The sequence below is a fragment of the Notechis scutatus genome, chromosome 3 (assembly GCF_049901735.1).
Source record: "Notechis scutatus isolate UNSWTSFEM ecotype Mainland chromosome 3, rNotScu1.2, whole genome shotgun sequence".
Classification (NCBI taxonomy): domain Eukaryota; kingdom Metazoa; phylum Chordata; class Lepidosauria; order Squamata; family Elapidae; genus Notechis; species Notechis scutatus.
The window spans coordinates 22577140-22592953 of NC_142011.1; the positions used below are offsets into that span (position 1 = coordinate 22577140).

At 38.1% G+C, this 15814-nt stretch overlaps 1 protein-coding gene and 1 long non-coding RNA gene across 2 annotated transcripts; one reads left to right on the forward strand and one right to left on the reverse strand.

Moving 5' to 3' along the window:
- Positions 1-1321: 1321 nt before the first annotated feature.
- RNF114 (ring finger protein 114) lies at positions 1322-11969 on the reverse strand. The gene is made up of 6 exons (XM_026664983.2): positions 11718-11969; positions 8782-8932; positions 6768-6874; positions 5979-6093; positions 4718-4825; positions 1322-4366 (listed from the first exon to the last, which is right to left on the reverse strand). Exons 1-6 carry the CDS (start codon positions 11849-11851, stop codon positions 4301-4303), a joined length of 681 nt encoding a protein of 226 aa, XP_026520768.1. The 5' UTR covers positions 11852-11969; the 3' UTR covers positions 1322-4300.
- A 352-nt stretch (positions 11970-12321) lies between these two features.
- LOC148131102 (uncharacterized) lies at positions 12322-15628 on the forward strand. The gene is made up of 2 exons (XR_015748447.1): positions 12322-14054; positions 14504-15628. It is a non-coding gene; the product is annotated as an uncharacterized LOC148131102 (long non-coding RNA).
- The last annotated feature ends 186 nt before the right edge of the window (positions 15629-15814 follow it).

Here is a 15814-nt window from a genome sequence, read left to right on the forward strand (position 1 = left end):
ATTTATACCAACCTGGGTTGAATACAAACATTTGGTACGGAAACAGAAGAAAAGGAAGAAAATCAAGAAAGGATCATTAAAATATTTATCAGCATGATCCATAATATAGGATTAACTGTAGCTGTGGTAAGATGTCTTTTTGGGGACATCTGTTTTATTAAACAAATATTGTTGAACAAACAATGCTAAGACGACAATAACCACGATACACATACCATACACCTGACAACTACAGTTCTAAAGAATTGCAAGAGCGCTCTCTTCTGTCCAGATGTTAGTATTTTTTTAATATGACAATGAAATAAGAGACATGTTCAAAAAATGGCAACTGTACCAAACAGAAGAAAAAATCTTGGGGTATCTTAATATTTTTATTGTTATGGCATGTGGTTTGGTGGAACAATATTTATTGCAATGCCATTTTTATATAAATTACACAAATAGGCCTTAACCTCATGGAATAAATCCAGAGACTGACTTCAATTATTATTGCACTGTCTCCTCTCCCACAAATCCTTTGCATTGGTGCTCTAGAATCCCCCAGATTCAGAACACAAAGGGTGGAGGGGTTGCATATACCAATGGAATTGACACATCAATGCTCACCAAATTTCAGTCTGGGCATTTCCTTTTGCTACTCACTTACTGGAAGATGGGAAACTAATCTCAATATCATAAATGTCCTGGGAATTTGAAAGATTGTGGCTATAAAATCGGACACACATTGAAATATGACCAATACAGCCAGTTCCAATATGAATTAAATGAGAAGCCTGGCCAGTTCTTTCCAGCAGTTATAGAATGTGCAATTAGGCAGTACAAGTTCTCATTAAAGTTGATGAATGTACTTCTCCCAAATAACTTCAGTGAAGTTAAAAGACTATCTAGGAATGCCTGTGAAGGTCTACCATCCTACAACAATATCTCCTTAGGACTACAGCCTTCATGAATCCTCAATTTCCAAATAAACAGGAAAAGAACATGAGGAAACCTCAATCTTGGCAATGAATAGATGGGTTGGTAGTAATGCTATTATTATTACTGAGGGATAATACCTTGAGAAAGTTTGATGACCTTGAGAAAGTTTTGATGACCTTGAGAAAGTTTGAAAACTTCTTCCACTAGAAAGGAATCTTCCACCCAACATTTATGCATAGGGATTTTTGCAGAACTTGATGTTGTTACCTAGTTTGCATAATAAGGTGTCTGCCAAAAAAACAACCAAACTCAGAGAGCACCAATGACTCCCCATTTCAGCTCTGAGCTACATTTTCCTTTTTTTAATTGCCCATTTCTAAATAGGAAGACAAAAGTTAGTTAATGCAAAATAATTTCAAAACCTTGACTTTCTACAGAATTGAAAAGGACAACAGGAAGTGCAATAGGGCCAGAGTGGGTGACTTGGCGATACAAAGAATGGCAAAGGTAGAATAATTTTAACAGCCAGCATTTCCCAGTCACATGATACCACATTCTTTCAGATTTGGAAGATTCCTCCTAACAATTCATTCTGTGGGTTCTTGGAGAGAACACCTGTAATTCCCAAGACACACACACAAAAAAACCACTAGGAAAAATAACTGAACTCTACAAAAGCCCTGCCATCCATTTTTGAAGACAATTGCTTAGGAAGCCCAGTTAAAACCAATCAGCTGGAACCATGACTCACAAAATTGCATCCCTCTCAATCTTGTGGAATTTTCCCAAATGAGAGGCTGAGAAAAGGGCTGTGTGAGTGCGTTGTGTCTGCAGAAAATGATACGTCACTCCATATCATTAATGCATCCTTGGGTAGTTCAGATATGAATTCAGTGAATTGTTCTGCTGAAGTATAGGTTTCATCCAAACCAAGAGTTTAATTTACGCTGATCCACTTTGCAGCTGCACAGTAGAATGTATAAGTGGGGCAATACTGAAGCAGATTTAGTTTAAAATGATTGCTGAATTCAACCCCATTATATGCCAGCATCACTTCACAGTAAACAGAAGAGATAGGGCAAAAGCTGGGAGAATGCAATTTACTATTCAGTTTATTAATCTAGTTCAAACAACAGCTTTGGAACTTCTATAACAAGGAAAAAATTCTGTACATTTTATCAACTAAATTAATTTACTTTATTTAAAAGACAAATTTGAACTCCTAAAATTTTGTTAAAACACTAGAAGTGCACTTAGAATACAAGGGGGAAAAAGTACTTTCAAGGATCAGGAAACCTTGCTCCTGTGAATTCCGCAAGTGACTGGCAGAAATGTTTCTACTTGTTCAAATACTGAAAGACACTGGCCTGGACCCAAGGAGCTCACATGCATGCAGAAGGCACTTTGGGGTATCTATATATGGTCAGCTTTCCCTTCTGGCTCCATCAGGGGTCATTTCAAGATTGGGAGGAGCACACAAAGGTCGGCTGTTGGAAGAGGTAACTTGAAGAAGGCCCATGATAACCCAGGCACTCTTTATTTCTTGATCAACCTCACCAGAACAATCACTAAATGATCCAGTGGAAACTCCCAAAATCCTAGCCACCGAAGACTTATTAGTCAGTGCTGAAGCATAAATTAAACAGTTCTGTCTAGAAGGCAGCATGAGCAATTGGCAGTTAAATCAAGATACCCATGCCAGATATGCTATGTCATTACTGGCTCTTGTCCATCAACTAAATTTAAAGGAATGGTCTTCCAGGAGGTCTTTCTCACATACACATTTAAGCTTCAGATCAATACCACATGAATCCTGAGCCAAATGTATATGAATCAATCTTTTTCTGGTCAGTGTACACTCAAGGTCAGCATCACATCTACTTAGTGCAAAAAGCTGCCATTGAATGCATTTAATTATGTAACAAAAGCATCCATCATCTAGCTCAGGTCTTATACATACTTGCCACTTATGGGCATTGTAGTTTTTAATTCAGAACATGTCTTGCTTGTGCCGCCCTAAAATTAAAAATTTAAATTACTTGGGACTAATCTCCAAACACTGTAATACATTCAAAAGCAATCACCATATCCCAGCAAAATCTTGTAAGTCACTTCACCATAGCAATCTTATTCCATTTATTAGTACTCTCAGTAAACGTGATGGAGTAGAAATCCACCTGCAAGTTCTCCTCTGGAGACAGTGAAGCAATACGTACACACATTTTGTCTTAAGATCGGGGCTCCCAGGTACATATAGTCAGTCTGTAGCTCCATTGTAAAGACACAGATCTTTACAATTACATATCAGGGCTAGTTGGTATTATCCCTGTTTGCCATATTTGACCTCAATCAACACATAAGCAAAATAAAATCTATTATCTTAAAAATTCAAGACCATGTGTGAGTATCAGAACTGGAATTAACCTGTATGACAAGGGTTCACAGCAGCCTCTGAATTCAGGATGTGGCAATTTGTATGGCATGATTTGTTAAGTAAATGAAATATCCATGGTCTGCATGGAAGCCTCACTTATGAACAAACAAATTTCTGCATTAGACAGCAGAGTTTTCACGAAGCGTAAGAGGCTTTAATATTTGTTATGTCTAAAGAACCAGATGTTAAGTCTGCACTATTGTTGCTATCAGATTGTTCTGAATTCTAGGCATAGAGGTAGAAATATATAAAGATGTAATCAGCTTTAGGAAGCTGGAAATGAAATATGAACCTTGAATTATTCATCATTCAGGAACCATACAATGATCTCTTCATAGTCTCTATCTCAACTCTGCATAAATGTTCAGAGTCAAAATATGTATTAAGATAAACATCACCCTTAACTATTGTACAGTCAGGAAAAAAAACAATGGCTTACTATATAGGAATTTCCAACCAGGGCTTTACATATTGCTGAAGGCTGATACCAAATCCAGCTTTGCAAAAGTAGGTATCAGATTCCTAATTTATTAGAAACGAAATCCTGCATTTGGACTGATATCTGAATCTAATAACCAGAGTTAAGTATTTAGGAAACCTGGGCTTCTAACTGATGATCTATGTCAAACAATATAATAACACTAATTAAAATAAAGGTGCTAATACATTAGAAATATTTGTAGTCTCCTGACTACAAGCATTCAAATCTGAAACAGATATAAGAAAAAAACATCCAGAAATGAGTAAAAAAAAAGGACCTTGGAGAAGATGAACTTCAACAGAAAGTCCATTAGAAAAAACCAAAATTAGAAATATGAAGACAGGAATAAGAACCATGGGAGAGCCTTCAGTTTAAGTTTATGTGTGCCAAAGCATCTTGGAGGAAGTCATGTCTGTGGTCTTTTCTCACCAATGGAAGCCAAGTATTAAGAGTACTTCTTGCTTTTTTCATTGATCCCTCAAGGAGCGCAATAGGACTTGGGCCATCATATCATCTTCATCAGCATCATAATCCTAAATATAGAAGACATAAATATGCATCAGTGGACCAATTTTGACTAATCCAGAAACTGATCACAGCTGCTCAGAGGAGGTTTGGCTGGAGTCGCATGAAAGACAAACAAAAGAACAGGTGCTTTACCTGAGCTTCTGTCATCAACTTATTATCTACAGTAAATAAAAGTTTGGAAAGGCTCAGGACCTAGCTCACTAGCTGCTTTTTATATTGAATGAATTATGACAAGCCATATTTTAAAAAAGCAGTCTATTTTCAAATTGGTAGAACAAGTCTAATCAGAAATTAAAAAAAAATATTTTGCTGCTCTAGGTTTTGTACAATAAATTAAAAACCCAATTATAACTTACCACAAATGTATCGTATGAAAACTGATGGCGTCGCTGAAGATGTTCCATGAAGTTAGCGCTTCTATAATGTGGATCTCCCCAGGGCATCGATGCACAGATTGGGCAAACCTGGAAAAGTTGGCAAAAAAAATTACACTTCAGTTTTAGTATCTCATTGCCATGCATTCTATATCCTGTCCATCAGCAAGGAGGCTACAGAAGTCCCTTAGATTAAAAGAAGTTCTGTCCTTGAAAGTAATGCTAAATTCTCCCAATATTAACTGCATAGTTCCTCAGGATGTTGCATTATAGAGGTTGAAAATTTCCAGAATGCTCCATTTCGTCTCCAGACTACCGGTATATGAGCTGGCCACTCCAGGGGAGGGACAAATGATATTTCTAGAAAACCAGCAACTACTCCTAAAATTGAGAAAAATATGTAGTCCAAAAGAAAAAGAGCTTTCTGGAGTCCTCAGAAAGTTCCATCCCTGAATTGTAAGTTTTACACATTTCTCGCTCATTTTCATCAGACACAAAGATATTGTGCACTCTCTTCTCTCATCTCATTGAGTCTCCCAAATAAGTATTTGGGTGGCCAATTTCCTAAATGTTTCTTGAAATAAAGATCAACATATTTAGCAAATCATGTTGTTCCTTTGTTAACATATTTAGGGATCTGAATTCATTATTCAAAAATAAAAAATTTGCTCTGAGATTATTAACCCCCTGCTTGAAAGGCTTCAAATGTTTTCTATATGGTTTTAAAAAAACAGCCTTATCATTAAAAAGACTAAAACATAATTCAAGAAAACCTTTGAGACAATAACATAATTTTCCCTAATGCACAATTTTTCCTGGGAAGCCACAGTCTGATTTTTGGCCTGTAAATGACATGACTGGTAATGTTATGACATTTCCAGAGAAAGGGGCCATTTTTAAAAATCTGTTCTTGGATGTATGGGTTTTTAAGGGTGAAAACGGGTGCCTAAAAAATTTACAGAAGCTGCTTGCAGCAATTTTGTCACTTAACCCCACCAAATCTTAAAACCTTGGCTTGATTTGAAGTAGATTAGAAGATTCTATGGGGTAATATGGCTACCTTAAATCTTTGCAAAGTTTAAGGCATCTGTTTCACTTCTTAGAGTTCCCCAAAGCAAAAAAGGTTAAACTTTTTAGCCCTAACCAACTTTAGGGACCACAAATGCGATGCTGGGAGATCAAGTGCAACCTGTGGATTGCTCATCTCTGAATCAGACTATGCCATGAAAAAAGCATTACTTACCACTCGCTTTGGATCGTTACTATGATAGCTTTTGCAGTGTTCTACCAGTCCTTCTTGGTCCAAGTTTTTTTCATTACAATAAGGGCAAGGAAATGTAAATCTATTGGGGACACTCCTGCAGGAACACAGAGAAAAGGCCGTTACATTTTAGAAAAAAGTACATAAAGTAAAAACACTGAAGAACAATTGGTGAATATATAAAAAGCTTTTTCCATAAGATTACTGTTTCTTAGTTTGATCAGAGCAAAAGTTAACTTGTCTGAGAAAGAGGACTGATGGCAATTATGGTCAGAAGTCTTTCACAAATAGATTTATACTTCTCTCATTCTCACGGCCCATGTGAGCCTGATACAGAAAAAGCCTTAAAGTGAGCAATGGCTATATAAAATTTCTCAGGTTGCTCACAAAAGCAATTAACTTGTATTTTACAGAGCATTCTAGACTACAGGTGTTAAAAATTAGAGGTTCTTTTGGAGGAACATTTTCAGTATTAAACCTAATTATCTTGTATAAACTTTCAAAGGGAAAAACATCAAGTAGGCCATGAATTCAAGGTAGCAAGTTTGGGAGGAAATTCTGGTCATATATTGGAAATGCACAATCATCAAACCACTTCCCATCTTTTGTTGCTATTAAAATGAAGAGTGGTTGGCAGTAAGGGTTCAGATGGGAAAAAAGAAGACATATCCCATACTTTCAGGAGATTTCTCTCGAATCATTTGTTCAAGATAAATACTAGCACACAATTTAAACTTTCTAAACAGGCATAGTGTAATTCACCAAGATTACCTGGTATTCTGTAATGGTTCTTTAGTCACAGCTTTAACACCTTCCATTATGTAATTCTGGTACTTTGAGCAAGTAGCTACATGACTTCGCAGCTTTGAGAGATACATCTGTACAGAAAATATAACAAAATATTCACTTTTCATCATGTTCCTTAACTTAAACCCAAAGTATATACAGGGGAATGTATGGGAGAATTTGAAATCACCAAGGTAAGACACAATGCAAATTACAATGTATAATTATAGAAGAGAATAACAGGCTAAATTAATCTGTAACATGCCAGCAAGGCTTAGATAGCTGTCACCTTGTTCACCTGAACAGAGTTCATTCTTAACTTTCTCATAGCTTATCTCATAGCTTATCTTTCTCATAGCTTATCTGGCTATATTATCTGGAAAAGAGAACATTTTCTCTATTACTACTCTTATAAGGCAAATTACATTATTTATCTTCTACAAAGCAAAGGGCAGTCAACTAGCCAAAACATCAACTTATCTAAATTTTGCACCATTAACAGGATCTCAATAATCATGCTGCACAGTTATAAGCAAATGTCCAAAAAATTATGGTACATGTTTTAGTGTTCTTCAACTTTTACTATGTCTGCTTACTTTTAACATTTTTTAAAATAATTCTGTACTCAGAAAGCAGGAAATAATTAACTCCCAAATCACATAATCCTCACTGAATTTTCCACATATAATTTGCTTTAAAAATATTTAAGCAAATTTTTGACCTACCAAATTATTTCAAAGAATATTAATATTTATAAGTAAAAACTAAGATATTCACAGTATCCCAATATATTTACAAATATTCAATGCCAGGCAGACTTATAAGTTTAGAAATATAGGCATATCTCTAAAATTTGCATTAGACACTGAATCAATATTGCTGATATTATAGCGAGATAGCTATGAGTTCCCACAAAGTTCATAGATTAGGGTACAGCATATTAAGCCTGCCCCTGTTATTTCCTGAACTGAAATGTATTAACTGAACTTTTAATTGCAAAACTTTTTTTACAATGGTTGCTTCAGGGAATAAGGCAATTCCTACTCATGAAAGAACATTAGTCCAAAACAGCCACAAAAGTGTCAACCTCTGTTAGCTGCTTTGGAGGGGGGGAACGGACACACAGCATGTTTCTGGGCATCACAAATTGAAAAGGACTGTAACAAACTGAAAGAAGCTCAAATATGGTAAAGAATCTGAAAATCAAATCCTACAAGGTGCAGTTAAAGAAATTGGGAAGAGCCAGCTGAGGTTATATACAACAGCAATCTTCAAGTATCTGAAAATTAGCTGACATCTAGAAAAGTAACCAGAATTATTAGATTAAAAAAATCCAAGGAAGTTTGTTCATGCTACATAGGAGGAGAAATTTCTGACTGTGTAAACTATTATTGGAAAAAGCTGCCATATTAAGTCTATTAGTTTTCACTGAAGGTTTTCATATATAGTCTTTTGTCAGAGATGCTGTAATGGATCCTGCACTAAGTCAGGGTTTGGATGAAAGGTCTTCTAAGGTCATTTCTATGATTCTATGATTCCTTAAAAATGTCACACCCACATATGTACATTTTAACATTGTTATTTTTTTTTTAAAAGCTAAGGGCACATTAAATCAATACTTTCTATGAACATTTTCTTTCTTAAAGAAAAAATGAACAGTGACACAAGGATTTGCATAAAGTTTTCATCATTTTCACAGCGGTGTTGGTAAACACAACCTTCAACTGTCTGTTGTGGCAAGGTCTGCTGATTCTATATTTTTACATAACTGATTGGTCTTATAATAAGCTCTGCAAACTGTTATTTCCAATGCACTAGTAGAGGCAATGGAAGAAATAAAGTCCCCTTTTGGAATTTCTTTCAGATTTGAATTGGCTCTTCCCCATCCCACAATCTTTTTTGAATTCTCTAACAACTGCTTATCAGGACAGAGTATCAGTATACTTATTGCATCTGTATTCATTCTATATAGTCATAAATATAGCTCAGTTTTTCATACTTTTTGATTGCAGCCATTGCAAGTAGTCTCTGTCATTTCAATTTGCTTTTCCAAATCCAGAGCTCTGCTGCCATGAGACAGGGTACTGCGGCAAACTCCACAAACAGGCTTTTTAGGCTTAAGACATTCTTGAATGCACGGCATGCAAAAACTAACACGGAAAAAAAAAGAACTTTCATTGATTAAAAATACAGGCATCTATTAATTCTCTTCCACTCTCCCAATAAACTAAAATAATTGAAAAGCATACCTCAATGCACTACAATGTAATCTTAAATGGAAAAAAAAGCATCTTAAACCAAATTACTATTTTAAGTATCCAGAAAAATTGCTTACAGCTTCATTAACAAGAGTAGTATACTTAACTGCGCAGTGTGCACTGTAAGATAGAAATATGTTCAAACAATAGTATTATAATTTTTTATATATAAATTTTTATATTTTTATATATAAATTCAAACAATAGTATTATACAATAGCAAGAACTGAATCCTGTTTTTTAGCAGCATTTTAAAATAAAATAGCTCAGCATAAACTTCATTAAGAATGCATATATCTAACAGGGTTTGAAGTAGAAACTTCGATGCTGGTACTGCAATACAGATTGTCTTCTAATCCACCCAGTCACCAGGTTCAGAGACAATTACAAAGTCATAAATGTTAAAACATTGCAAATGCATATAATTAACCAGGTAAGGAAAGATAGATACACACCACAATCCCAGTATACCTAAAACACCTAATAACAAATTATAGCAGAGAGAAGAGAATATTAAAGTCTTGAAGTACCTGAGGTTATATCATTTGTATGCAATTTACAAATTACCAATAAAGATGAAAGTGATCTTAGAAAATAATTCTGCTGCAGAATTAGGCAAAGTTCTGAGTACAATATTAATGTCTGGTTGATATTTGATAATATATGGCGTTCAAAAGAAGAGCTGTGAAGGCCTAGAACAAGATGTAGTTTCTAACCTATCACATCCAAAATATTTATGACCATGACCATACTGTACATACATTAACAAAAAAAAGCTGCATTCAGGTGGAAGAAAAACAACATCCTACCTCAACTGGCAGCTGCTCATTACCAAAGCTGTAAAAATAGATGCCACCTCTTTGAAAAATTCATATGTCATCCTCTCAGGAATATACAAGGATGAATTTACAGGTAGCCCTTGACTTACACCTGTCCATTTAGTGACCGTTCAAAGTTATGGCATTGAAAAATATGACTTATGACCATTTTTCAATTACGACCTTTGCTGCATGCCCATGATCATGTGACCAAAATTCAGATGCTTGGCAACCGATTCATATTTATGACGTTTAATGTGTGCAAGGGTCATGGGATCACCTTTTGCGATCTTTTGACAAGCAAAGTCAATGGGGAAGCCACCTTCACTTACCAACCAGGTTACTAACTCAACCAGTGATTCACTTAACTGTGGCAAGAAGTTGTAAAATAGGGCACAACTCATTTAACAAATGTTTCACTGAATAACAGAAATTTTGGGCTCAATTATGGTCGTAAGTCAAGGACTATCTGTATCTGTCTTGTCAGTTCCTAAATGCTTAACAATCTAGTCTAGGCTCTGTGTATCAGTTCTGCCTTAATGACCATAATATGCAAAAAGCCCTTGCTTAGATAAAATATGATAAATCCAAAACTAGTATTATTCATTTTACTTTACTTCTTTCAAACTGCTACTGTATTAGGCCATTCTAATTCCAAGGCTCCACTACAAATAAGAATTATAGAGCAAATTCATCATCTGTTCTTGTTTTCATAATCTCTGAAGAATCTTTAAATAGACTCTATTCAACCACTATATCATTTTATGCTTTATCTAAATTGCATTCGGTCACACCTAAATCAAGGGGAGATATGAGAGCTCTTATTTTTCCTTTCATTTTAAATGTCCTTTCTTTGGGATGTTGTCTCCCAAGAGATGAATTGTATTTTGCTTCCTGCAAACTTATCTGCTGAATCTTTCCTGTTCCTAATGGCTAACAATGAAAGCCTCAGCAAGATGTAAACAGAAAATAAGTATTTTGAATGTTTCAAAGGCATAATGAACAGATAAAACAAACCCCTCCCATTTATGGCGAGATAAAATAAAAATTAGCACGGAAAGCCGTCTCCCTCTCAAGTTTATTCAATCGTTTTGTCCTCTATTTTTATCTCAAAAAAAAGTGTCAATTACAGAATTTCAGTGGAGTGACTCAGGGATTGAACGCCTCTTCGCTTTTAAAACTTTTGCACAGAAATTCTGGTAAAAACAAAACATTACTGGTGGTGTTTAAGATTACATGAGCAAAAAAACTTCCCATCTAGCCACTAAGGAGCCGGCTCGCCCTGGATTCTGCCCACACGTTCATTTCACTTTCGTTTCATGAAAATAGCAACAGCTTCGCCCCCACAACCAACAGGCTGCAATTTTTGAAAGTTCGGGTACTTTACAGTAATATCTAAAGAGAGATAAACGGGGCTGCAAGGAGTTAAACATTTACACAGCTTATTAATTTATTACCCAAAGTTAAACATAGGAGAAGAAGCAAAACCAAAACCATCCGGTTAGAAAACCGTAGATGATCAATTTAAAATTGCTCTGGTTTTAAGGGGCTTTTTATAACACTTTCCTTCCCCTCCCCCCCTCCCCCGGGCCTAGCTCTTCCTAGACCCGCTGAAGTTCCACCAACCCCAGCCAGCAAGCCCAAGATGCTAAGATGGGGAAGATGGGGACCGAGGTCCATGTATTGGGAGAATACCAGGCTGGGGGTAAAGTTTTTTCCACTCGTTTTGTGCCTCATACAAGCGAGCTCCCCGACTCAACCTCAATTCCGACCGGCCACTCTCCGTTGCCATGGTTACCCAGTTATCTCACTCGACCTCCCTTGAGGTGGCCTGGCTTCCGCCTCCTCTTCGTACTTACATATGACCGCAAGGCGCCCGCACGGGGCTCTCAAACACCTCCAGGCACACCGGGCAAGTGAAGCGAGAAAGCGGATCCACGCGTTCCCCGGTCGCACCCTCCGGCAACCGAGCACCGGCCTCGGCCAACGCCATCTTCCAGAATGACTTCCGCGAAGCCACTCTGGCAGCCTCACAGACGAACTATCACGAAACTACAGACGACGACGGCGACCTAAAAGGGCCAGAACTAGTTTGGCCACGCCCATCACGCACGACAGCTGAAAAGTGCGCAGGCGCACGCGTAGCGTTTGAGGTCAAGGCGGAGGTTTGGAAGAGCGGCGCGCGGCTGGTTAGAAATCAAGATAGGCTAAAAGCTGGTGGGGGTGGGCAGAGAAAGATGTCGAAGTGGATCACGTGATATAGAGATAAGACAGAACGGACGGAGAGGATCTAAACTCGATTCAGTGAGCTTCTCCATGTCATATAATATATATGGGTATATGCATAATTTTGTATTTATTTTGTCATGTTTATGTAATGTATATTGGATGTGGAGACCCTTTGAGAGCTGTATGCAAAGAAATTTCCTTTCCTTTTTTATTTTGTCATGTCTATGCAGTGTATATTGGATGTGGAGACCCTTTGCAAAGAAATTTCCTTTTAATGTATGCCAATTAGTGTACGTTTCAAAGTGACAAAGTTCTAAATCTAAATCTTCTGTATTACCAGCTCATTTCAACAAATCATGATAAAGTTTTGCAGGATGTGATGAAAACAAAATTCAACCACTTAATGGTAGGATCCTTGATTAAGCAACAGGCTTAATCAATACAAAACAAAAACAACAACTTTCACAACTCTGTCTCTCTATGTGAGAGAGGTGGGTAGTGGTAGAACCCCAGGGACCTATGGGCTACACAGGTTGTAAATCAAGCAGAGGAGACATTCAAGAGTTACAATGTGGATGATTTAAAGCAACCAAGTGGATCAGAATGGCATATACACCCCCAGGCCACTAATCACAGGTATTGAGATTGGGTCAGAGCTCAACAGAGTGGGTAGAATCTGTAATCCTTGTAAATTTGTAATCTGTAATCCTTGGGTGGAAAAACTTTACTCCAACCCTAACCCTAACCCCAGCCATGTATTCTCCCAATGCGCTGGACTTCATCTTCCACATCTAGCATGGGCTTGCTGGTTGGGATTGGTGGAAGTTCAGCATGTCTAGAAGAACTAGGCAGGGGACAAGTGTAGTAAAAAGCCCCTTAAAAGCAGAACAATTTTTCACAGTATTAAAATTTGGACATTCTTAGAGATTATTTAAATATTCAACATTTGTCTTTGGCCTCAGGGAAAACAGCACTTAAAATATCCAAAAGGGATGTTGGATGTTTTCTTGTTATCAACTTAAAAAGAGATGGATAATGTGTTAATTACTTATGATGTTACTTGTGTGGTTTTAAGTGTTTTGTGCAGAATGATAATATCAATCTGTCAATTGATCTGTTCTAAGGACTTAGTCTTTTGTACTTTCTGATGCAAGAAGATAATATAAACAATGATGGCATTGCTTTCTCACATTTTTCATTTATATAACAGAATGTTGATTGTATTGAAACAAATATATCTTTTCTCCCAAAATTCGGCTTTTACTTCTGAACTATGGATAAACTACAGAAGTTGAAATTTAGGTTGTGAAAACAACATTAAATTCCTTCATATTGTCCTTATCATTTGCAGATCTCCAATAATTTCTGCCTATTTTTATAGCAATAACATGAGGCAGGTGTGGCGAGGGATTCAACAAATTACAAACTATAACTGACCAATGTCAACCCTGCTGAGGGGGATGCTTCATTGGCAGAGGAACTGAATCATTTATTTGCTTGCTTTGAAGTGGAGACACCAGAGACAGGTAAAATACAACTACCAGCCAATTGTAGCCCTCACCTCATTGTGGAGGAACAGGAGGTGAGGAGCATTCTGAGGGCTGTGGACCCTAGAAAGGCTGCCGGTCCTGACTGTATCTCTGGCCAAGTGCTTAAAGACTGTGCTGATCAGCTGGCTGGAGTCTTTACCAGGATCTTCAATTGGTCTGTATTCCAGTCCACTATTCCATCTTGTTTGAAGGTTTCCACCATTGTTCCACTGCCAAAGAAGTTCCCTATCAATAACCTCAACGATTACAGATCAGTGGCACTCACTCCTATCATCATGAAGTGCTTTGAGAAATTGGTCTGCCGGCACATCATTTCTTCCGCATACATAAACACCAGTTTGCATACAGGAAAAATACATCTACAGAGAATGCTATAGCCATCACTCTTCATACTACTCTGAATCATCTAGAACAGGGGTCCCCAACCACCGGGCCCCGGACCGGTACCGGTCCGTGGAACATTTTCTACCGGGCTGCCGGTTTGATGGGTGCCGCCATCTTGTTTTGATGAGAAAGTGCTTCCGGTGAGCTTTTCCGGTTGGAAAGCGGCGTTTGGGTCCTGAAGGAATCCTCGCGCCTTAGTTTCATTGAAGGGGGGGGGCGGCTTCGAACAAAACTAAGGCGCGAGGATTCTTTCAGCACCCAAGGCAAGGCGAGCTGAGCAACCGTCCCGAAGCTGTCCCGAAGCCCATCGACAAAGGTACAAAGGAGGAGTTGAAGGTGGCAGGGAGAAGCGGGGGACGGCTGGCTGGCCGGTCGCTCGGCTCACCTTGCCATGCGTGCTGATGTCGGTACCGGGCCGCGGATCATTTTGTGATGCCGGTACCGGGCCGTGGCACAAAAAAGGTTGGGGGCCACTGATCTAGAACAGCGGGGGGGCTATATGAGGATGCTTTTTGTGGATTTTAGTTCTGCATTTAACACAATTCTTCCACATAGACTAGTGTCTAAACTTCTGGACCTAAGGCTTTCTAATTCAATCTGCTTTTGGATAATGGATTTCCTGTCTGGCCACTCACAGAGGGTCAGATTAGGTAATCATACCTCTTCAGCCTGTATTTTTAACACTGGTACACCGCATGGCTGCATGTTGAATCCCTTACGCTGTACTCTTTATGGGCATGACTGCATTCCCACTCACACTAGTAATATTATTGCTAAATTTGCGGATGATACAACAGTGGTGGGACTTATCTCCGGGGGAGTCTGCCTCCAAGATGTGGTGGACCGGTTGCTTTTGTGATGTGGAGACAATAACTTGGTCTTCAACACCAATAAGACCAAGGAGCTTATAGTGGATTATAGAAAGAAGAGATCAAACATCCAGCCCTTGCTTATCAATGGAGACCGAGTGGAGCAAGTGGCCAGTTTTAAGTTTCTGGGTGTTACCCTTAAAGAGGACCTGACCTGGGGTGCCCTCATTGCAGTCTGGTCAAAAGGGCCCAGCAGAGTATATACTACCTGAGACTTCTCAGAAAACAACAACTGAATGAAAAACTGCTGGTGACCTTCTACCGCTGCACCATAGAGAGCATTTTAACATACTGCACCTCTGTATGGTTTGCCAATTGCACAGTGGCAGATAGGAAAGCACTCCAGAGGGTTAATGTCATTGCCTAGAAGATCACTGGTTGCCCTCTCCCCTTTGGAAGAGCTTTATAGCTCCCGCTGCCTTAAGAAAGTTCAAAACATTCTCAAAGATCCATCTCATCCTGGGAACCCTTTTTTTGAACTATTACCATTTGGCAGACAGTACAGAATAATAAAAACAAGGACAAATAGGCTGAAAAACAGCTTCTATCCCAGGGCAGTAGCTCTTTTGAATTCTGTAAAGTGCAGTGTTGGTGTGGTGTCAGGGGTTTCTGGTTCAATGTGCGAAGGGTGAAGGATGTGTGTTTGTGTTTATTTTCATGGTCATGGTCATGATGTGCACTGAAGATGGTGTTTGATTTCATTGTACGAGGTGCAATGACAATAAAGTAAACTAAACTAAAGTTGTCTGTATGAAACTCAAGAAAGATACTGTCAGCCAATCATTGCTCAATCCAAGCTAGTAAATGGCCAGGGGTAAGGAACATCAGTCTTACTCTATCAAACTGGCCTCTCACTCAATATATCTAGTGCTCCAATAATCAGAGTCCTCCTTTCACACACCTGTACATTGTCCACATGCATTT